We start from the raw sequence: 24,859 nt of genomic DNA on the forward strand, positions 1-24,859 counted from the left end.
AGCCCAAACCTGAACCCAGCTAAGACCTGTGAGACAACAGTGCTCTGTTTGCGTGGCCAGTGTCCAGAAACAAACATCTTTTTCAAAAGGGACATCCCAATAGTTTTGTCTATATGATGTATGTATGTATGAGTATGCTGAGTGATTGAATGAATCATGTTTGAGGAATCAACATCTTTCCTTTTCACTTCTCATTTCTGTCTGACTGGTATCACAGCTTCTCTTTACTGGCAGTGACGTATGAATGAACATCTAAAGTTTTACCTGTCACGTGACGTGGACCCAGAAAAACCTGCAGATCATCATTTCTGTCATTTATAGACTAAATAAAATCAATGTTGAGTCTTTGTTAGAGCCGTTGTTCTTCTTTTCACAAAACAGCTTAGAGAGAAGCATTTTAAAGGTATAGTTGAACCCAAAAATGAAAACTGTCATCATTTACTCACCATCAAGTGTAAATATTTTTGTTTTGCTAAAGAAATGAAGATATTTTGATGAATGTTAGATCTGGGGCACCATTGACTTTCATGGTTAACAACATTTTTTTTTTTTAAATATTATCATTCTGGTTTAGCAGAACAAAGACATTTACACAGATTTTGAACAACTTGAGGGTGAATAAATGATGAATTTTAATTTAAACTAACTCAAAATTCTGATCAGATGTGAAGAGCTTGCAGTTACTGTAAAAAATCTGTAAAAACTCAAATTTTATTTTTGCACTATAACTTATAAAATAAATAAATCATTGAAATCAGAGGTGACATATTTCTAATAGAGACATCAGATAGGAAATCCATGTTTTTAACTGCTGTAAAAAACACGGCTTAACAATGTTACAATATAATTTTGTTCATTTGATACTTCATAACGCTTTTATCATGACAGATGTTTCATGTGTAGCAAGCTGCACATTTATTTGAGATCTTATAAACGACAGACAAACTAACTTGATTCTTCATTACATAAAATATAAAATACTGCTGTTTGTTTTGCTTTGATAACAAGTGACGTAACAAATCTGAGACAGTTTGGTCATGTCATCAAATTAATTTAATTATAAGAACACTGTAAAAAAAAAACCGTAAAATTTACGGTGAAAAACCGGCAGCTGTGGTTGCCAGAAATCCACCGTAAAAAATACGGTAGTAATGTTCTTTGGTTTACGGTATAATAAGGAGTAAACTGTGAAATTAACGGTAAAAACTGGTAGCTATGGCTACAGAAATTTCCTGTTAAAAAAACCGGCAGAAATGTTAATGAAGTTACGGCCTGGAAAAAAATACCGTAAAATTTACGGTGAAAAACTGGCAGCTGTGGTTGCCAGAAATCCACCGTAAAAAAAACGGTAAAAATGTTCTTTGGTTTACGGTATGATAAAGAGTAAACTATTGAATTAACAGTAAAGACTGGTAGCCATGACTGCAGAAATTTACTGTAAAGAAATGGCAGAAATGTTTATCAAGTTATGGCACACTTAAGAATGAACTGTAAAATTTACAGTTAAAAACTTTCAGCTGTGGTTGCATATAGATTGGTAAAAAAAAGCAAAGTCTTGTGATTCATAAATTCCAGAATAAAGCAAAACAATTAGATCACTTATACTGGCTACATTTTTATTTAAATACCACAAATTCAGTAAACACAAATTTAGGCATCCATATTTCTTTTCATTAAACAGTTCAAGAGTGCAGAACAAACATTTTGAAATACAAGAAATTTACCAGAAAGCAACATTTAAAAAAACATACACAGAACGTTCTATCATCAGAATGGTTTAACCATGTTAATGAAAAACATGAACACCAAAGGTATACACAACCCATGTATAGAGAGCATACAGATTTTAACTTTTTTATATCAAAAAGTATCTTTCCGTAGGGAAATATAAATTCATAAATTGACAGTACACAAAACAGCATAACCACATAAACCTTAAAATCTCTGAATTTCATTGGCTTTAAACAGATTTAATTTCAGCTACAAATATATTTTCTTTTTTAAAATGACTACAGGCGCATAGTACCATTACATAAGTTTGTAGGATGGAACATTCAACACACAACACAGAAATCTCAAACACAAAGTCTGAGCATCAGCAAGTGACTTAACATTGCGATTAAGTAAACAAATACAAATTTGCAAACTTGTATCCTTAAAGTGAACAGAACACCTGTAAAATGTCTCAAAAAAAAAAAAAATCAAAATACTAATAGCAGAGTCCAACCTTAATCTGCTCTCCATTCATGATCCGCAAGGTCTGCTATGAGTGTAAGGACTCTGGGATTCACTGGGAGCTGTTTTTTGTTTTTTTTCCATTCAACTTTGGTGCCCTTCTCTGGGTTTATGCTAAAGAAGCATCTGGAGAAGAAGGAAAATTGAATGACTTGAATTAGCTACTTAATGGAATCCTGAATTGCATCATTTTAACATTCAACAAGTAACACTGTGAATGAATCCTGCATTTATTTTGATGTAGAGATATACAGTAACTCACCACAGCGAATTCACCCCTCACATTTCAGCAACCATTCTTCTCAAAGGACAATAAAATATTCAAAACTAATTTCTATAGTAGAGCAGTCAATGTGCCTCTTGTATAACAGTTTAGATTTACTGTCCTCTGAAAATAACTAAACATAGTCATTGTTGTCAAAATAGCTGTCAACAAAAGTGAGTACACATTGAGTGATAATAGAGGCATGTAAGTTAACCATGCAAACCCACATGTCCTATTCATCATGTTCATGTGTTTTACTGCGTAACAGGACCATTCAAATGTGTAACTTGTATTAGAGCAGTTAAAATGTATTGCATTCAGTACAATTCTCTCATACTGACCACTGGAAGTTGAACATGGCACCTCATGGCAAAGAACTTTCTGAGGATTTGAGAATTAAAATTGTTGCTCTCCACACAGATGGCAAGAAGATCGTCTACATCCTGAAACTGAGTTACAGTAAAGTAGCAAGTGTCATAATAAGGTTTTCCAAGACGGGTTAGACACGGAGGAGAGCTGCCAGAGGGTCGATCGGGGAGGTTGAGTCCTTGTGCTGTGCGTCAGGTGCAGAAGATGGCTTCAAAAGCAGATGCATGAGTGCTGCCAATAACGTCGCACACAGCAACAAGTCAGTCACTGTAGCCTTTGTCCCAGAAGGAATCCTCTACTGAAGCTGGTTCATAGCTTCAGAGGAGTATTCCGGTAATGAACACAGAAACCGACCTGCAGTGTGCGACGTATAGAGTGACCTTCTGCAACCTCTAAAGCAATGTTGAGAGCACTCAAGGATGTGTTTTTTAAAGGAACAGTATGTAAGAAATTTATATCAACTAATCATAAAATGTCCCTGATATGTCACTAGACATTAAGAAATCATTTTCATTTCAAATACTTATATCACTGACAACAGTGATCTGGCCAGGATATTTTAATTTAGAAATGGAGTGGAGTTGCAGCCCTCAACTGATGTTTATGTTGTTGTTTTGTGTATTGGCCACCAGCTGTGTGATTGCAGTACCAGTTTTAGCCACAAGTTTTGTGATTGCAATACCAGTTTTGGCCACAATCCTACATACTGTTCCTTTAAGCCTGACGCACAGCACAAGGACTTATCTTCTTAAATCGACCCTTGCGAGTCCTGTTCCGAATGGAAACTGTCTTGGAAAACCCTGGTCTGTATGACCCTGGCCACTGTACTATAACTCAGTTTTAGGATGTAACCGATCTCCTTATAGCCTAGGTCAACCTTGTGGAAAGCAACAATTGTAATTCTTAAATCCACAGAGAGTTCCTTGCCATGTTCAACATCCAGTGGTATGACAGAATTGTACTCTACGCACCAAATTTCAACTGCTCTAATACAAGATACACAAAATTGCATGGTCCTGTCAAGCAGTTAAACACATGTACATGATGAAAACAACATGTGGCTTTGCATGGTTAAAGGGATAGTTCAGCCAAAAATTATATTAAACCCATGATTTACTAACCCCCAAGCTGTACGAGACACATATGTCCATCATTTTTCAGACTAACACATTTTCAGTTATTTTAGAAAATGTCTTAGATCTTCCAGTTGTTAACAGTGAAGTTACCCAAACGGCTCTAGGATGATCAACAAAGGTCTTCTGAGGGTAATCTACTCACCCCCAAGCCGCAGCAGAGAACCCTCCGTAAACCGCATACTCTCTCATCTTGAATGCGGCTGGGGCTAAGATGGCAGCGTTACCGGAAGCTAGTTATTTTAATTTGTAAAATGTTAAATATGGATATTTCTACAACAACACCGCGGCTTGGGGGTGAGTAAATCATAGGTTTAATATAATTTTTGGCTTAACTATCCTTTTAAACGATATACAATGAATATCGCATAGGGTGTACTCACTTTTGTTGCAGGCTATTTGGACAATAATAAAATAATAATCAAGTTATTTTGAAAGGACAGTAAATCTATACTGCTAAACAGGAACATATTGACTATTCTAAAATATACAAATTTCTAAAGTATTGTCCCTTAAGAAGATATAAATATGGGAATAGCAAACATGCATCATAGACGAATTAAAAACTGCTGGCGAGATGAAATATGCAAGATAAGGTTCATAATATATCCTTTAATTTGTCCAGTACCAAAATCAGAACTTAATAGGTTTTTAAGTCACAAAGAGGACATGAGAAATAAACATTAGATGCTATAAAATGTAATATCTTGGAAAATGGCATTTAGGCTTCAATTTTTAAAGGAACACGCCCACATTTTGGGAATTCAGCTTATTCACCGTAACCCCCAGAGTTAGATAAGTCCATACATACCTTTCTCATCTCCGTGCGTGCTGTAACTCTGTCTGACGTAGCCCCTGCTAGCTTAGCTTAGCACAAAGACTGGAAGTAAATGACTCCAGCTAGCACACTGCTCCCAATAAGTGACAAAATAACGCAAACATTTTCCTATTTATATGTTGTGATTTTTGTAGTCACACCATATATACAAATAACAAGGTCATATGAGACACAGCCATCTTTTAACAGTATATATACCGGGAACTATATTCTCAGGTGAAGCATTGCTACTTGACCAGAGTGATTTGCTCGCAGCGCCCGAGAAGCCCCCTGGTGATGAGCAGAGAGTTCGGTCAGAGTTGTGTGAATCACTCCGCCCAAGTAGCAGTGCTTCGCCTTCTGAGAATAAAGTTCCCAGTATGTATACTGTTAAAAGATGTCTGTGTCTCACATGATCTTGTAATTTGTACACGGTGTGACTATACAAATCACAACACATAAATAAATCACAACACATAAATAGAAAAAAGTTTGCATTATTTTATCAGTTATTGGGAGCAGTATGCTAGCTGGAGCCATTCACTTCCAGACTTTGTGCTAAGCTAAGCTAGCAGGGGCTGGGTCAGACAGAGTTGAGAAAGCTATGTATGGACTTATCTAACTGTGGGGGTTATGGTGAATAAACTTAATTCCCAAAATGTGGGCGTGTTCCTTTAAGAGCTCACATACAGCGCGTTTTAACTGTTTATAATTATAGAAGTGGAAATTATCAAAAGAAAACACTGATAAAAAAATGTAGACCTTGTAATCCATAACTTCAATACCTTGTAAATAATAAATGCAGGATTCATGGAAAGTGTTATCCAACATTCTTTAAAAAAAAAACTTTTTTGAAATGCAGAATTCCGAATGTGCTTAGAATGAGAAAAAACACCAAAGTTTCATTTTTAAATGAACTTTCAAATAAATTAATGTAAAAAATATTTTTGAGCTTACCTTTGCAGGAACTCCAGAGTAGAACCCAGCTCCAAAGGATAATGAATGTTGAAACAGTAGAAGCTGCCAAACATTATGCATATTGCTGAGATGAAAGTAGAAATGTGTGGAGTTGTTATCCTTTGGTCAATGCTCACCATGAACAGCTTTGATGTGTAGCAGGAAGAGCCTAAAGGAAAAAATGTAAAGGTTTTTAGTTGTGACATAATAATACATTTTTAAATTCTAATCTCATTGTTCTGACATTAAGTTCTTTACAGAACTAATCTTTAAAGGAACACACCCACATTTTGGGAATTTAGCTTATTCATTGTAACCCCCAGAGTTAGATAAGTCCATACATACCTCTCTCATCTTCGTGCCTGCTGTAACTCTGTCTTACACAGCTCCCGCTAGCTTAGCATAGCACAAAGTCTGGAAGTGAATGGCTCCAGCTAGCACACTGCTCCCAATAAGTGACAAAATAATGCGAACATTTTCCTATTTATGTGTTGTGATTTGTATAGTCACACCGTGACAAATAACAAGGTGATATGAGACACAGCTATCTTTTAACAGTATACATACTGGGAACTATATTCTCAGGCAAAGCCCCGCCAATTGGGCGGAGTGATTTGCTCGCAGCCGAGCAAATCACTCCGCCCAAGTAGCAGTGCTTCGCCTTCTGAGAATATAGTTCCCAGTATGTATACTGTTAAAAGATGGCTGTGTCTCATATGACCTTGTTACTTGTACACGGTTGTGACTATACAAACCATAACACATAAATAGGAAAATGTTCGCATTATTTTGTCACTTATTGGGAGCAGTGTGCTAGCTGGAGCCATTCACTTCCAGACTTTGTGCTATGCTAAGCTAGGGGGGACTGTGTCAGAGAGTTACAGCAGGCACGAAGATGAGAGAGGTATGTATGGACTTATCTAACTCTGGGGGTTACGGTGAATAAGCTGAATTCCCAAAATGTGGGCGTGTTCCTTTAACTAGGGATGCACCGACTATTCGGCATTTTCGGTGTTTGGCTAAATGAGTAAAAAGGAGCCATACGCTTTATAAATGCAGCAAATATGCCAGCAGTGTGGAAGCATTTTAAAGCGTCAATGAAAGACACAAAAATGTATAGCACTACAAGTTTAAAGGAAAACACCACCATGTTATTACCTCAACTTTTTTCAATGCGTGAACTTCATCTTTGCACAGCGCGTCGTCAATGTGTTAGCATTTAGCCTAGCCCCATTCCTTTAGAAGTCACCAAATACTTCCATGTTTTCCCTATTTAAAGACTGTTACATGAGTAGTCACACAAGTATGGCAACACAAAATACAAAGCGATTTTTTAAGCTGATAAAAAATGACAACTATATTGTATTGCAGAAGAGCACTTCGTTTGCAGCGCTTCGACCTCGGCCCGCAGTAACATCAACAGAGGGGGGAGTTCACAGAAGTGATGATGTTACTGCGCCACAGGTCAAAGTGCTGTAAACTAAGTGCTCTTCCACCATATAATATAGTTCTCATTTTTATCCGCTTAAAAAAAACCCCACATTTTATTTTGTGCCACCATATTTACTCATGTAACATCTTTAAATAGGGAAAACATGGAAGTGTTTGGTGATTTCAAAATTCATTCCTGTTTGGATCCTAAGGAATGAATTGAGCTAGGCTAAATGCTAACACATTCACGACGCGCTGTGCAAAGATGAAGTGCATGCATTGAAAAAGATAGGTATGTATTAATTAGTCTAAGTTGAGGTAAGAACATACTAAAATGTAAAAAAACTGGTGTTTTCCTTTAATTAATCATTTAAAATCCAGACACAACGAACAACAGAGTACAAGAAAAACACAGCAGAAATTCTATAGATATTCATTAAAACTTACCACAGACAACGATGCAGGGTGTTGCTGGTAACTTATCTAGCTGTACATCTTCAACAAGGCAAGACTCTTCAACATAGTGAAACATCATCTCTTCCTTTTCATCGAAGTAGGCAAGCAGGAGCAGTACCAAGTCTTTAATATCTTCAGAACATCCCTCAATTTGTCCCCTCATAACTTCAAGTTTTGCAGCAGCTTGAAGTACTCGTTTCTTCCGTTCTGCACCAACAGTTTTTAGAAAGTTAAGGAGCCGCTTTCCCTTTTTATCCAAGCTGTTGAAGAGCATCTCCTTTAGATCGATTCCTGTTAGCAACTTGAAGTGTACACACATGCCAACCTCTCGAAACAAAAAAGGCCAGGTCTCACAAAGCTGTTGCATGCTTGTTCCATTGTTTATGTCTCTGCGTTGTGTATAGTATGTTGCTTTCAAAAGACTGCTTACTACTTCTGGGTCAGGATTAGCTGTTGTAGACATCATCTTCATTTGTTCTTGTTTATCCAACTGGCTCTCTTTAGTCTCACTGAGTGGCATAAGTTTTAATTCCCAATTCACACAACCATAAGTGTCTTGAACTGCTGCTTTTTTTTCACCAGGAATCTCGTCTGTGTCAGAGTCTTCCGTACTGTTGCGTTTTCTGATTTTTGGCACATATGATCTCTTTATGTTTTCTACACGATTCTGAAGCTGTTTCACCAGCGAATGATACCCTGAACCAACTATCTCACCCTCAATAACATCCTGCAGGGATGCAGGGTATTTGGCCACCATCTTTTTAGCAATGGTTGTTGAACTTTGTTTACTGGGACCATCACATACCTTCAACATGTCCGAAACCACTATTCTGATCATTTCTCGACGTAATCGAGGACTTAGTCTCTTCTTTTTTTCTAAACAATGAATAATTTCTTCTGGAAGCTTCTGCCATGGAATTTTAAAGTTGTCTGCCCAGTCTAAAGGCACTTTGGAAACCTTGACAAGATGTGATGAAGATGACGAACACGAAGCTAAATGACTGTCACTGTTTTCTGCTGAAGTTGATCCGCAACCAGTGCTTTGTTCTACAAATCAAAGAGGAACCCTTAATTGAACTCTTCTGAAACTAGATTAAGAACACATACATTATAAAATCAAATGTTGAAATGTACTTACGATTCTGGCCCAAGACAGATACCAGTTTCCTAGCCTGAATGTGTCGTAATACTGGAAGGAGATCTGCTTCCTGAACATACTGAAAATCTTCAGGTGTAGTTACCCCAAGTGAATTCAGTGTCTCCACAACTGATGCCAGCACCGAAGATGAAAGATCTGGGAGTACCCGAACAATTGCACTGGTTACATTCCTTTGCTGTGATTCATCCATAACTAAAACAGAAATACATAAATTTAGTGTATTGAAAAAGCATAAATGTGTAGTGTTTAGATACACAAACTGAGAAAGATTATTTGACTTGTATTACTTGGGTTTTAGCATTGGTTATAAATACAATCAAGTGCTATAACAATGCTAGACCTGTAATGCACTAATGTGACACTACACTGTGTTTCAGGGTGACTACCCTACATCCTTGCATCATGTAAGACGTCAGAGGATAAAAGTCAACCAAGTCCTCAATGTTCAAACACTGAACCCTCTCACTGGTGTTTCTTAGCGAGTACAAATGATACTCAGGAAGAAGGTCTGCTATGAACACTTTGGTCAGTAAATCAACTCGCTCGTCTGTGATGAACATGAGCAAAAGTTCACCAAATTCTATGGTTTCATCATTTCTAATGACAACCAGTTGGCCCTTCTTGAATACAGTTCCTTTATACTGTATTTCTACAGAAACCTGTGTTTGTGTTTCACTAAAGCTGAACTGACTGACAGCAGCTTTGACAGTTTCACTGTAAAGCTCAGAACAAAATGGAGAACTCCCTTTCACTTGCAATACTGGGGGACAAGAACCAGATGCCAAGTAGGCCTGAAACAACTGATGCCTCTCTGAAAGGGTGTGACACAAATTCTTAAAATTCTTTATATGTCTGGTACATCTTTTGAAGTAACTATGCTTACTTTCAAATCTCATTGTCCATAACCTTATCAATGGACCAAATTTGAGTATCAGACCTGGATAGTGCCGCAAGTAGTGATGTTTCGGTCTCAGATTTACTTCAGGAAATGCTGCTTTTCTGGACTCCAAGTATTCCTGTATGAGAACATCCAAGTAAGCAACCTGTGACACTGAAATTTTCTGAGCACAGATCAGTTCAACAATCTCCTTTAGCTGAAGTGTTAACTGCCAAACTTCATCTGCAGGATCTAGCACTCTGTCACTAAGTATAACAGGTAGAAGCCTTAAAAAATTCCAATTTTGAATGGCCTGACCTGCCAGCTTAAGCCCATGCGGACTGACCTCACAAGGTTTTGAGAGAGCGTCAGAACCACTATATTTGAACTGACAGATTCGACGGTTAAGAACTGGGTAAGTGAACCACTTTTTCTTAACAAAATACTTGAGGTACAGGACAACATCATAAGACAACACGCCTTCAAAAACATCGTGACCAAGGCAAGGTGGCAAGCCAGGTTGGCACACTTTAAAGTTTTTCAAAGAACTGAAAACTGAACTGAACTTTATGCCTTGAACCTCTGTAACGCCTTCTGTCTGTAACTGTTTAACAGCAGATTCATATCCCTCAACAGTACGTAGTGGACCACATGAATTTGGGTCAACACTCTGAAATTCATCTTTAGTAATTAGACAGTACCTGCAAAAGTACTTGGACTGGCTAAAGTTTTCAGTGAACCCACCAATACAGTGTGATCCCAAGTTATCTCCAGCAATGCAGTAAAGACTGCCTTTAATAACAGACTGGTCTGACAGAGAAATCCCATTTTCCTCAAGATCTTTCAGGTCTGCTACTAGCTGTGAGAAAACACTTTCATGGCCAAAGTCTTTAAAGTCCTTCTCCCTGCACAACATAACCAGCTGCATATGTTCTGTGTTTGACCTAAGATGAGCTGGCAAATTAACGAGAGAGAGATAAACAGCCAAAATTTTGTGTTTCTTGCGTGCAGACCCTAAAGGGTTAACCACCTCAAAAGCATCCTGATAGAGCAGTAGCTGAAGGCTTGGATTGTCTTCAGAGAAATCTCTGCACTTAAGTATTTGGCCATCTGAGCAATCACAAAGAATGTCAGAGTTGTTTTCAGTCAGGTGCATTGAAATGTAATTCTTCCCAATATCTGAATTTAACAAACACCTCAATGTCTCTTTTACAGGAACATAATATGCAAACTGCTCTTTCCGGTTCTCATCTCTACCTAAAAGTATTATTTTTGGTTCAACATAGCTGAATACTTTTTTAAATGCCTGGCTCCTTGAGTACACTGTTCGCAAATGTCCCTTGTGACACATAGAAAACAAGTCTGATTCTTTCACTGTAGCAAGGATTTTAGAAATTGTTTCCTCAGGTAGTGACAGGTCATTCTGCAAAAGTGAATGAAGCTTACTAACAGTATATGTTTGTCCCAATTCATGAATATTTTGCATCTCATCTACAATATTTTGTATTGTAGAAGCTGCGAGAAGAAACTGTCCTTGTAATTTCAGATAAAATAAGCTTTCAAATGAAATTTTCAAATTTTCAAATGAACCCATTTCAACTTCTGACTCACCTGTATTTACATCCAGGTCAGAAGCTGCAGGATATTGCTCAGTTGAAACAGATGTAATCTCTGGTGCAGATTGTCGATGTGAATGATCAATGCTGTTAAAGGAGCAATTCCTGTGCTTCCTAGACATATGGGAAGTAAAAGAAGACTTAATTTGAAAAGTATATTTGCACCCTCTTACTGGACAGTTAACTGCACGACCTTCCTTCATATGGTTCTTTAAATGAGCAACAAGACCAGGCACATCGCTACACTGACGACCACAAAGTGCAACATTGCATATTAAGGCTGTATCAGTTACTCTATGTGCATAGGTGTTATGTCCCCGATAAAAGTGACTCTTAAATGCTTCATATTTGGAAAAAGACTGTTTGCAATCAACAGCTGCACATTTGAAAATTGCATGCGGTTCGTTGCGATGCAGTCTACAGTGCAAGACATAGTCTCTCAAACTGTGCACTGTTAAACTACAAAAGTTGCAAGTGTACATTTTTAAAGCATATTCCAAAGTGATTCACATTGAACTGAACTCTGAGCTCACACTGTCCATTACATTTTAATTTAACCAGTTAACAGTGAAACATTTGCTTACCTGTGCGTGTTGCAGAAAGACCGCCAAACAAACGACACAGAGCAGGCAGTGCAACGTCTTGAGTGCTGACGGGACTGATCGTCAATAGAAAGACAAGACTTTTAATAAAAGAAATAACTTTCATTTAAAATAAAACATACTATGCAACGCAGTGGCACTGACTGGACAACTGAAATGACAATAAAACAAAAAAGCTTTAAAACTTGAAACCAGGGCTTTTACAAATGGTTTAATATGATGCTCTTATTACAATCTCCACTATTATTCCTTTAGCCCCACAAACAGACTGATAACTTATATGGGTCGCAAAATGTTTTAATGACAAAGAAACCAAGCGAATTCCCGAGCGAATTAGTAAACTACTAACAGTTAGGGTGTAACGTTAAGGTTATATAGGCTATTAAAAGGTTAAAATATTAACAACTAGTAGACATCCAGCTGGTTAACGTTACACGTTTATTCTTGACATTTGAAAAATTACATGAAAAAATACCAAACGCTTTAAAACACAACCGCATAACCTTATATACAATAAGACAATTAATACCACAAACTGGGCTTATATGTGCTCACCAAAGAGATTTTGTGTGTTCATTTAATTTACATTTCATGAGTTAACAGCAGCACGTCGCCTTCCTTTCCTGGGTCAGCTAAAAAAACCGCCAACGCATATGGTTTACCTCACAAATATTTTTGCAAGTAACTTAACTCAGAATATAACCATAACTAAAACTGATAACGAAGGCAATTATTATATCTTAAATGTAACAAACTGTGCTTATATGTGCTCACCAAAGAGACGAATAACACTTAAAATCAGAGGAGTAAACAGCAGCACGATGCTTTGCTTGGCTGTGTTCCAGAAAGACCGCCAAACCAACGGGCTCGCGCATATGGTTTACCTCACAAATATTTTTGCAAGTAACTTAACTCAGAATATAACCATAACTAAAACTGATAACGAAGGCAATTATTATATCTTAAATGTAACAAACTGTGCTTATATGTGCTCACCAAAGAGACGAATAACACTTAAAATCAGAGGAGTAAACAGCAGCACGATGCTTTGCTTGGCTGTGTTCCAGAAAGACCGCCAAACCAACGGGCTCGCGCATATGGTTTACCTCACAAATATTTTTGCAAGTAACTTAACTCAGAATATAACCATAACTAAAACTGATAACGAAGGCAATTATTATATCTTAAATGTAACAAACTGTGCTTATATGTGCTCACCAAAGAGACGAATAACACTTAAAATCAGAGGAGTAAACAGCAGCACGATGCTTTTCTTGACTGTGTTCCAGAAAGACCGCGAACCTAATGAGCTATCCTAGGCAACGGCATCGGCAACGGTGCAACGTGGGCGCTGATTGGACAGTTCAAAAATCAATACATTTTATAAAAAAATCCTTCACTTTATACAAAGTCGTTGTACTGAGTGGACAACTAATAAAATGAAGACTGTAGCATAAAGTAAAGCCTTAATTTAACATAACATAAAAATTACAATTTTTAAAAATGTTTTTAATTAATATGATGCAACATAATATAAATGCAATATATTGCATATGAACCCAAAACAATAACATAAAGTATGGATTTTAAAACCTTTTACATATTGCATTTCATATTAATTTCAGAATTTAATGACATTACTGAGGAGTCTAAATCAGGAGGAGTCATTGCAATTAAAATACTTCATTTAATATGTAATATTACATTAAGTATTTTATTATGGGAGAGACTAAAGTTTTTTAAGCTGCCTGATTTATTGTTAAAAAACACAAGTGCATAACATACTGCTAACAGCATACATCAGAAATTTTTGCAATAGGCCTACAGTGATTATCTGTTTATTTTGTTTGTGTGCTATGTTGTTTGGTGGTAAAATAACAGACATTTTACAAAGCAATCAGGTGAAACATATTAAATGTCCTTGTTTTTACATTAACAGCATTACACCGTCAATTTAACGGTAATTTCATGATTTTTTAATTACGTTTTTTTTCCTTCACTATTTTACATTCTTTCACCGTTAAATCCACGGACTTTTTTTACAGTGAAGTTAATAAGACTACATTAGTAGCATTTTCACACGAGTCATTTCACATTCCTTTACAATCCGTCTCTTCAAACAATGCTCAACATTTCAATGTTATTTAACTTTGTGATCAGACCTGAAATCCGGGTGTATCTCGTAAAACCTGTCGTAAACATATTTGCATGCTAGCACATTTTACTGTTACTATGGTAAAGTATTGAGGAGGTAAATGGGATTGGGATGAAAATAATGACACAATGAAAAAAATATACAGTATTTAACCGTCTTCAAGTTCTTCATAGATTATATCATTCATTTATTAACTCATACTCCTGACATTCCTGCTGTACTGTTTAATTCAGATTAGTGTTAAATCTGTATCTTTACCATTCAAACGGATTTTGATTGAAGAGAAAAGTGAGTTTTCACATAAATATTTTGGTTACTTTAAAGAAGGACCCACAACTTAACTTTCAGTATTCATAAGTTAAAGCTAAAAAACAAAAAACAATAATGAAAGACTATATGTGCAAATAAATTTAAAACAAAGTAAAAAATAAAATAACTAAATGTCTAACCTGTGAAATAAACTGATGATTATGAGTCAAAATTAATTCTGGAGATTCCTAATAAAAAAACGAATCAAATCGAATGATCGAAATCATAAACCTACAATACAACACATTAATGTCAAAACATGTTCGTATGCATTTTGACAAGTTAAAATAGTTGGAGATAAAGACACACACTGCTGGTGGCTGTAAATATTGTCTTTGCAAACAAATCAGTACAAATCTAACAAACCCAGAAAATAAACAGACGTGTCAAGGACATTATGTGTATGTTAAACTAATATTGAATGTAGATAATAAATGTGTAAATGTTTCCTTAACCTCACTTAAGACATTCATCAAACTTTAATCTTCATATCTCCATCATGAATGTGAATATAGAGGATTTAGAAAAGTTCATAATGTAAGAATAATCGGCTGATCTTCACTAACACACAAACATAACGCTTAAACAATGAATGAATTTCTCACGGTGAATCTCACAAAAACTGTCAAGGAAATGTCCAGATCATGTTATTACTTTTAAACTATTATTACTTTTATACTGTACATGCTACAAAATGCTGGATTATTGCTAACCGACTTTTAAGTTTAACCATCTTGGATTTACAAGTAATTTCAACTTCTGTTTATCTTAGGTAAAGATTAGTTGCCACAACTTAGAAAATGAAGTTGACTTATTTCAACTATTTTTATAAGTTATAACAACTCATCTGGTCAAGATAAATAATATTTTGTTGAAATGACGTTGATTAAACTTAACAATTTAAGGCAGCAATTTTTTTTACAGTGCAGCGTTGGGTCAAAAGGGATAAAACCCAGCCACTGTGTTAAATTAATCCTGAAAAGTTTTTGACCCAACAATGGGTTAAATTACAACCCAATTGGATGGGTTTATCCCTTTCTGACTCAACGCTGGGTTTAAAATAATCCAGCATTTTTATCATCTTGTTTAAATTGTAAAGCACGTCTGGTTTCATTATGACTTTTTTTTCAATAAAATGTACAGATACGTTTATTGCTGCTTTACAGTAATATAATACAAGAATGAAACCATGATACATTGTCATGAAAATACTGAAACAATTTTCCTAAAAAGTCCTAAAAATATGCTTCATCATTCATGCAAAATGTATATTTTTCTCTTTTGTTTCATGACCTGGACATTTCATTGCAAAGAAATCTCTCACATAAGCGCACACATTTTTACTGTAACAATATTACTATAAAGGATCTGTTGCTCAGATCAGATCAGACAGGCACTGATGGTTTAATATTCACTGTGTAACCTGTAAAACTTCATGTTTGAATCATGACACTCACACGCATGATGGGGAGACAAAACTAAACATTAAACCTAATAGATAATAACAATGGGTTTCATTCACCAAGCATGCGTACGCACAAATTGTGCATCCGAACAAATCTTGATTCAACAAAAACTTTCATACTAAAATTTATTTGAAATGATAGCATGATTAGATTTTGATTCTTACGTTTTTGCATACATTTTAGTATGAACGTTTTTGTTTAATAATGATTTGTTACGTCCAAATGCACATTTCACGAACAAATTTGTGCATATGCATGCTTGATGAATGAGACCCATTGTCCTTAATAATGTCCTTGACAATACTAGAGATATTAAATGTTAGGAACAAAAGCAGGGGTTTAACTTTACATGTGACACTCCTAAGACATCTCAACCCAAGCCAAACTTCATCCTCCCCACAAAAATCCAACAAAGTTCAAATAGAAAAACTCAATGCGAGAGGTTTACCGTATTTAATTTAGTACCAAATTACAAATATAGAGGGCTCAACGATCGATCACACCGTCTCAGCCCGTATACGCTCGGCTCAGACACATCCAGTACACGCAAACACAACTCGTACGCAACTTTCACCGACACAACCGTCAAATCCCTTAAAAATAAAGAGTAATCCCTTTGTGTACCCTTTGACCACAAAGTCAGAAAGTTCTGGAGCAAACCAAAGAAAAACAAACCACGAAAATGTGGCCTCATGTCCGTGCGACTAAACTTTCTGCACCAGAGTTTGCGGTAGTCGTTTGCCGGCCTTCTTCATGCGACTGCGTGCGTAGACGCGCAGGAAGAGAGCGACGAAGACCACGGCCACGCCGAAGGCGCCCACCAGCGTGATGGCGTGACCGTAGATGAAGCAGGACAAAAGAATGGCGAAAGCCTGCCGCAGGGTCATGATGATGGTGAAGACGGCCGCTCCGAACTGCCCGATCGTGTAGAAGATGAAGAGCTGACCGCACGCCGAGCAGATGGACAGCAGCACGGCGTGAAACGCGAACTCGGAGTGACGCGTCATGAACGCCAGCGAGTCGAAGAAGGCGCCCTGCTCCAGGAGAGAGCCGACCGTGAAGAGACAGGAGAAGAGATTTACCCCGAACATCATCTGCACGGAGGACATCTTGTATTTGAAGAGGTTGTCCTGCCAGTTGGATGTGAAACTGTCGAATACGATGTATCCCGCCAGGATAATGACGCCGGAGAAGGTCGTGACGGTGGACAGGTGTTTGCTGGTGGAGCTGGAGAGAAGGAACATGCTGACGCCGACGGAGATGAGCATGGCGGTGAAGTATTCCCAATACTCGTAGCTCTTGTGCGAGACGATCTTGCCCATCAGCATCACGGGTATCACCTTAGATGCTTTGGCCAGAACCTGGTAATAAAAGGACATCTCTCAGCGGACATGGACGGATTACAGAAAGATTACTGACATTACGGTCACACTTGGAAATGATGCGACACCTACACGAGGTTCAAGCTGGAATAGCGAACCAAACACGTAAAACATCAAAAAACTTTTTGAAAGAAAATACTCAAACTGCTAGAATTATAAATATTGACAGAAGGATAAGCAGATATTCAAATCTTACACAGTAGGTACGTTTACATGCAACCAAATAATCCGTTTGTAATCACATTGATGGTTCAATCGGTTTGAAAAGCCTTCATGAAAACACTTTAATCAATACGTTTGAGGTCGATCGGACAGGGTTCCCACACCTTAGTTAACTTCAAATTCAAGGACCTTTCAAGGACTTTCCAGGTCCAATACCCTCAAATTGAAAGACTAAATGTGGGGACTGGCACCAAATTTAAGAGTGTGCCACTGAATTTTACATCCAGTTGCACATGTGCGACCAGTAAATTTGACATTTGTTTGTGATGTGACACTGAATTTGAAACAGCACATTTTACTTTCTGCATCTATCGTTAAAGAATTTATTCGTAATACAGTGGAAATTAGTAGAAATGTGAATATTTGGTTAGCATGTTGATTTACAGTGTGTGCCCCTTAATTTTCTGGTTGCGCCCCTAAGATTTTCAGTTGGGAGCCACTGTGCTTCCAGTGAAAAAAGTTAGTCTGGAGCCCTGCTTTGATAACATTACATAAAGCAATAAAATAGCAGAAAACGCTTTTATTTGCCTATATCTGAAAACTTCTTAAGAAAACCTTTTCCAACTTTGACTTTGTACATTTATCCAGAGATAAAGCGTGAACTTGATGAGAGATGCCTCTGCTTTTTTTTGAACTTTTAAACTGTTAGTGAGATGATTTTCTTCTGTGGGTTAAAGATGAAAGGATTTTGTTTATTAGTTTTTGGTGTTTGGGTTGTAAATAGTCATTGGGATGATTTTGGGGCTAGTTTTAAATGTCCATTGGACTGTCTTTGATACATGAATGGTGCAGACGTTTGATTTAGATAATATATTGTGTACATGCAAACAAACATTTTGATCAGATTGCAATGTTTAGGGTACATGTAAACTATACTGTCATAACCTGCAATCAGATTAAATTTAGTCGGATTGACACAATTGTGTGCATGTAAACATAGCCAATGTCATAAATAAAGGTACAAAGGCGGTCACTGGGGCAGTAGCACCCTTTAAAAAGGTCCTTATATGCATAATTTATGTACAGTACAGGGTCTCTTTTAGGTACCTATGCAGTGTTTCCCACAGGATATGTGACGTCATCATGTCGTGTTTGCGTTTGATCTAGTGTTGGCACCTGAAATATGTTTCACTTCTACTCTTTGATCTGTATCTGTATTTGATCTGTATTATATATCAAATTATATTTTAAGCCGAATTAAGCTGTTTTAAATAGTGAAATAAAAATGTAAATGGGAATCATGAAAATTCTATTTGTGGGGGCCGGTGTTGATTCTGTGGTGGGCCACCACAAATAAATCAATGTATGAGAAACACTGCAATGTGCACCTTTTAGGTACAAAGGTTCTTTTTTTAAAAAGGGTAGCGTGCTTTTGTACCTTTATGCAGAACATTTCTTTCCTTTTATAAGCGATGTCACAAATGTCATTGTCCAACATAATGATGATAGACACATGATTTCATGATGGAAAAATGTAGAGAACATGAAAACAAGATTAGATAAAATAAGGCCTAGTAACATGTTTTGCGTTATGAAATCTGATCAGAAGTAAAAGGTAGAAATCTGCTGAATTTTAATGATTTCAACAATATTATATTAAACAACAATATTAAAGTAATATTATAATATGAATGTAATATTCTTACACCTACGTCTTAACCTGTATCTCTTATAGTAAAGATCAAATTGTCAACAGAAGGTTGGAGAGGTGAGCTGATATTTTAAATATTATGTTTTCCTTTTATGTTCATTTTAATTTTTGATCTCAGGTCATGTTTGTAAAGTTTAATTCGAGGAGCAACCTTCCGATCTCTCTGATGAAGACAATACGAAAGTGATTTAAACTGCAATTCATTGACTGGCCGCTAAAGGCTCCAAAAGGGGGTCAATCCCCATTAACCTCCATGTTAAAATGCCTAACTTTTACAGCAGAAAATAATATGTTTACAGCCTGATACAAAGAGTTTTTGGTCTATATAGCTAATTTTGCCCTTCATGACAACTGTGAGGGGGTGAATTGTTTTGTAACTCATCCGTTTAAATTATATTAAGCCTTACCGTAGGTTCACACCAGCCGCGCTTGAGGCATCAAAATCGAGTCTACCGCGTCTAGTTTGCCGCTTGAACATTTCGAGTTTACTCACTTCATTCGCACGTGAAATTCTAGTCATCGAGACATTCACGCGGAAATTCAAGTCATGGAAGGGCCTTCTATTGGCTTCTGCGACTCTGCTCGCTTCCTGTAATCACGTCACTACTAGAGCAAGCTCCTGATTGGCTAACGCGACGCGTTTTTCCGCCAAAGTTTACATTTTTCAACTCGCGCATTTGCCGGGCCAACGCTCAATTCATGGCATTCGGGCGAATTAGACGAGGCGAAAACCTCCAGATGCGCGTCGACGCGTCTTCACATTGGCTTAACATTGAAACACTCGTGCTTGACGCTGGTGTGAATGCAGCATTAAAATTCTGCATAATTAAGCAGTCCTTCTTGTTGCGGGCAAAAATCCTCGATTTTGCGGCACGCTTTCTTAAAAAATGCGATGGAATATGCGAGATATTTATGCAATTTATGCGATGGAATTGCGGGAATTTTGCGAAAATTTTGCGAAAATTGCGGAAACTTGCAAAAGCTGCAATGATGTTCACGTCACATAATCACGTCACTTCATAACGTTCCCATGGCAAAAGAGGACATGGCTGCGCTTTTGGGAAGTAAATGCAACATTTTTCAACTTTCTGCTAATATATATGTGGTTTTTTGCTACGAAAATGCAGAGATTATGAAATCATGCAAGCCCCGCATATTTTGTGCGTGAAAATTTGTAATTAATGTGGCGAAAGTGCGTCGTATTTGGAAAAAATATGCGGACTTTGGCTGATTATGCAATATATCGCGCGATCGCATCGCACAATCGCGTTTTTCTGGAGGGACTTATTAAGGGTGTGGCCACTAGAGTGATGCGTGAACAGCCACTGCTGTCACCAGAGTTGACCTAGGGGGGCGTGGTTTAAGCAACCAGCAACCTCAGCTTTACCCACGTCCCACCTCTTTACCCATTTTCGGTTATCTGCGAGTAACACGCGACCAAGATGGCGATGGCAAGCAACGCCTACTTTAAGCTTCAAAAATGCTCTTCACAAACTTGTGGGGTGACGTCACAGACACTACGTAAATGTTTTACAGTCTATGATTTAAATATACAAAAAAATATTCTTTATGCATGTGACCCTGAAAAGAAAGCAGACAGTCTGCGCAGCCCGTGAACTGTACCTGCGTAGGAAAGCTGATGTATTTCAGCGCTTCATATTGGCACCAGCTGCTCAGGATGTTGGAAAGAGAAGCGAAGGAGTATTTGTACATGGGTGCGGCGTGACGGGGCTGCTTGAACACAACGCAACACAAACCGCCCACCGTCAGCGCCAGGATCCGGTTCATGAAGACCAGAAACTGAGAGTCTTTGAAGCGCTCGCCGCTGCCCTCCGCGCCGTACGAACGCGTCATCACCCGCTCCTGAAGAACGCCCCATGTCAAATACGACACCTGAGGGGCGAAAAACACCACAGTGACGATTACAGTCCAAACGTGACTTCAGCAAATGATCACGAATAGATGTTGTAATGTAATGTGTCAAAACCAAGTACAACTTCTCTTTAAAATGAGCATGATTACACAACATATGTTCGTTTTAATATGCAACTAGTATGTGGGACAAAGGGCACTATTTAGGATCAAACCCTTGATAATTGAATAAAAATGACGTGCTGTCGTATTGCAGTTGATAGACAATAGAGGAGGAGAGCCACGTTGGTGATCACTAGTGATGGATTTATTGTTCCCATTCATGAGAAAAATGTTCATTATACTACTTATGTGAATGTTTGGTTCATGCATTGCATTTCGTAGCAGCTGGTAACATCACTTCTGGCTTCAGGTCAAAAATGTGTCGATATGCAATGTGATTGACAGCTATGACTACAACAAATATGTGATCATACGGCTCAAGCGGTTAAACCTGATTTATTTAACTTGCTTATCAAAAAAACATTTACAAAATGACTTTCTGGTGTATTTTATTTAGCCGCTGGCCTTTACCTGGAGCCCAGCAGCGCAGAAGATGAGTTTGAAGGCCTGTCGAACTGTTGAGCTGGATTCAGACTCATTTCTAGGTGTCGCCGAGGCATCATCCAACAGTCCGGCTTTAGACTCGTTTCCAAACACACACGTCTTTATAACAGGATAACAAAGACCTCGGCCTGCATAAACATGAGAAGCAGGTGAAGCCCAGGTGTACGGACGACACACTGTACATCTGTAAAAGCTTAAACTGGAGAAGACACAAGATGACAAACAAACCTGTCTCTAGATAGTTGACTCTTTTAAAGTAACTGAACAGTAAATATCCTGGAACGATGATGGTGGCGTATCCCAAAACATTGAGAAACAAACGGAAGATCCAGACGTCCTGCCATCCTACGAGCGTTAAAGAATTTTCCTCATCTGCATGCACAGCTGGCAAAACAAACACCAGCACGACAACCAGTAGACTGAAACAAAAACATACCATCATCAAACTCTGGATATCATTTTTTTAACAGTTTGTGTTGGGACACCTACAAGTCATCATACCTCCTAAAAGTCGGCAACATTTACTTTAAACAGATGCAAAAATATTACTCTACACAAAATATTGACTAAGTCAATGTTCTCCAGGACGAGTACACACCTTAACCCAACACTATAAGTCAATGAAAAGCATGTAGTAAGTCAGGACTGTTGGCTCATGCTTAAACCCAAATATCCGGTTATAGTAAGAAATGTGTCAACATAAGATTAATTGTTTTTTCATTTTCATTTGCATGATGTGTACATAATTAAATGTTTAAGTTACACAACCTAAACAATGTCTAACTATGGTGTAATTCAGACTGAAAAATTTACAAGAGAGTTATCTGCCACTCCAATTATTTGCGAAACTCTTTAATAATTAAAATGATGTAATATATGTAATAATAATACACATTTTAAATAAATGAAATCCACTAAAATTGAACACTGTGCTTGTCAACACATTTAACGTCGTCACACAAGTGCTCTTGTAGGTGTGTCTGGAATCCAGCAGGTCTCCTCCCAGGAATCTCATCTGATCCTAACAGAACCTCTTTGTACCTCATCTGACTTCACCGGTGTCTGCTCATGTGCCACAAACTAACCCTTATTCTAGCAAACTTTCCTCTGCAGCGCTACCGCAGCCGACCGCTGGAAGAACTGAATGTTGCATTAATATGGGAATGAATATGCATTCATTATTAAATCCGTTCAGAGCTTTTTTATTACACGTCAAACTGTTTGCACAACTTTGATTTCATACTACTGTCAATGAGCAGACATTTAGAAAGACAAACATCATAGTCACTGAGTCTCTAGTGCAAGTAATAGAAGATTGTTCAAAATAATAACATTTCTGCTTTTGAAAAAGGTGACCAATAAATATTAGCAGGCAGCAAATAACAGGTAAGTATAATTCATCTGTACATTCCCACCCACCCCCCCAAAAATAAACAAATTACATTTAAACGTGTCATTGAATTACTACTGAATGTGATGTCAGAATTGTAACTGCAAATGTGATGTCCGAAATGCTACTGCAATGTCCGAAACGATACTGCTAGGGGTGTAACGATTAACTGTGCAAATGCGCGTTTTCTCAATGAATGAATTTGAATGAATTACGGTGAAATCCAGGCACAACCGAACGCCAGGGGGCGCTCCTGTGCAGAAACTCTCTTTGTGCCACAGAAGAAGTAACATTACAAATGCTATTCCAGGAAATGTCAACAGGAATATTTATATGGCTGTTCTTCAAATTGTTTCAGGCATTTTCATGACAATATTTAATATTTTAAATGATTTTGTTTAACGAGTGTTGCTTTTTTAAATGCACGTTATAAACGACTCCGACTCGTTATGATTTTAGATCGATAAGGACTTCCTACTGACCAAATGCCGTAGTACACGCACAAGCTGTGCATTAAACAAAGAATCGCAGCCTTGGGATTCAGAATCGATTTCAGACAGGCATTTTTAATGGGACACACGGTTGAATCGGTACACCCCTAGTTACTGCAATGTCCGAAACGTTACTGCGATGTCCGAAGCGTTACTGTGATGTCTGAAACGTTTCTGTGATGTCAGAAACGTTTCTGCGATGTCCGAAACGTTTCTGCGATGTCCGAAACGTAACTGCGATGTCCGAAACGTAACTGCGATGTCCGAAACGTTTCTGCGATGTCTGAAATGTTACTGCGATGTCCGAAACGTTACTGTGATGTCTGAAATGTTACTGCGATGTCCGAAACGTTACTGTGAATGTGATGTTCGAAATGTTCCTGTGAATGTGATGTCCGAAACGTTACTGCGATGTCTGAAATGTTACTGCGATGTCTGAAATGTTACTGCGAATGTGATGTCTGAAAAGTTTCTGCAAATGTGATGTTTGAAACGTTACTGCGAATGTGATGTCTGAAAAGTTTCTGCAAATGTGATGTTTGAAACGTTACTGCAAATGTGATGTCTGAAACGTCACTGTGATGTTTATAGTGTTACTGTCAATGTGATGTCTGAAATGTTACTGTGATTTTATAATGTTACTGTGAATGTGATGTCTGAAATGTCACGGTGATGTTTATAATGTTACTGTCAATGTGATGTTTGAAATGTTACTGTGATGTTTATAATGTTACTGTGAATGTAATATCTGAATTGTTACTGTGATGTTTATTTATGTTACCGTAAATGTGACGTCTGAAATGTCACTGTGATGTGGCTGTGATGTTTGAAATGTTACTGTGAATGTGATGTCTGAAATGTCACTGTGATGTGGCTGTGATGTCTGAAATATTACCGTGAATGTGATGTTTAGGTTACTGTAAATGCGATGTTTGAAATATTACTGTGAATGTGATGGTTCAGGATGATATTTCAGTACCTCCATGGAAACAGCGGCATTTTCCAGCAGCAGCAGCAGCAGCAGCAGGCTCTTCTGGTCAAAACTCCTTTAACGACTCACTGTGAGTCAACCAAGCGTCCTCTCGCGCCGATCATGTATCAATAAACGCGACAGACAGCTATAAAAAGCAACCAATATCCAGACTAAGGAAAAATCCAGTGTGTATTTGCGGTAAAACTTCTCGGCCTGCTTCACTCATGAGTTCATCCAAACTGACGTGTTACCACACACACATACACAAACACATACACACACATACATACACTCCGCTTCCGGGTGTGAAGAGCGGCACACCTGCACGCATCCGTGTAGTTTTTACACAGGTATACATTTGCAGGGCGTCGGTAAATATTTGGATTGTATATTGGGTTAGAGTTCGTGTCGCTGAGAACTAATCA

General features: G+C 37.7%; 2 protein-coding genes across 2 annotated transcripts; both read right to left on the bottom strand.

Annotated features, from left to right (window-relative positions):
* Window positions 1–1,827: 1,827 nt before the first annotated feature.
* LOC141349218 (uncharacterized) lies at window positions 1,828–10,943 on the bottom strand. Its single transcript, XM_073856449.1, has 5 exons — window positions 9,760–10,943; window positions 8,802–9,014; window positions 7,655–8,710; window positions 5,777–5,945; window positions 1,828–2,361 (listed from the first exon to the last, which is right to left on the bottom strand). The coding sequence occupies exons 1-5, from the start codon at window positions 10,853–10,855 to the stop codon at window positions 2,229–2,231; spliced, it is 2,667 nt and encodes an 888-aa protein (XP_073712550.1). The 5' UTR covers window positions 10,856–10,943; the 3' UTR covers window positions 1,828–2,228.
* A 3,286-nt stretch (window positions 10,944–14,229) lies between these two features.
* slc35b2 (solute carrier family 35 member B2) lies at window positions 14,230–24,859 on the bottom strand. The gene is made up of 5 exons (XM_055186257.2): window positions 24,441–24,859; window positions 21,809–21,999; window positions 21,548–21,708; window positions 20,726–20,995; window positions 14,230–17,208 (listed from the first exon to the last, which is right to left on the bottom strand). The coding sequence occupies exons 1-5, from the start codon at window positions 24,458–24,460 to the stop codon at window positions 16,552–16,554; spliced, it is 1,299 nt and encodes a 432-aa protein (XP_055042232.2). The 5' UTR covers window positions 24,461–24,859; the 3' UTR covers window positions 14,230–16,551.

This window comes from Misgurnus anguillicaudatus, chromosome 18, assembly GCF_027580225.2.
Source record: "Misgurnus anguillicaudatus chromosome 18, ASM2758022v2, whole genome shotgun sequence".
In the NCBI taxonomy this organism is placed as follows: domain Eukaryota; kingdom Metazoa; phylum Chordata; class Actinopteri; order Cypriniformes; family Cobitidae; genus Misgurnus; species Misgurnus anguillicaudatus.

Bases quoted from the DNA above. Each gene is read 5' to 3' on its own strand.
- LOC141349218 (XM_073856449.1), bottom strand. From the start codon at position 10,855: ATGCACCTGACTGAAAACAACTCTGACATTCTTTGTGATTGCTCAGAT. The intron at 9,015-9,759 runs GTCTGATACTCA...TTTCTGTTTTAG, and splicing joins CTACTTGCGGCACTATCCAG to TTATGGATGAATCACAGCAA. The intron at 5,946-7,654 runs GTAAGTTTTAAT...TTTTTCCTTTAG, and splicing joins ACCCTGCATCGTTGTCTGTG to GCTCTTCCTGCTACACATCA.
- slc35b2 (XM_055186257.2), bottom strand. From the start codon at position 24,460: ATGCCGCTGTTTCCATGGAG. The intron at 22,000-24,440 runs GTACTGAAATAT...TTTTTGTTTCAG, and splicing joins ATGCCGCTGTTTCCATGGAG to TCTACTGGTTGTCGTGCTGG. The intron at 21,709-21,808 runs GTTTGTTTGTCA...ATGTTTATGCAG, and splicing joins AGTCAACTATCTAGAGACAG to GCCGAGGTCTTTGTTATCCT.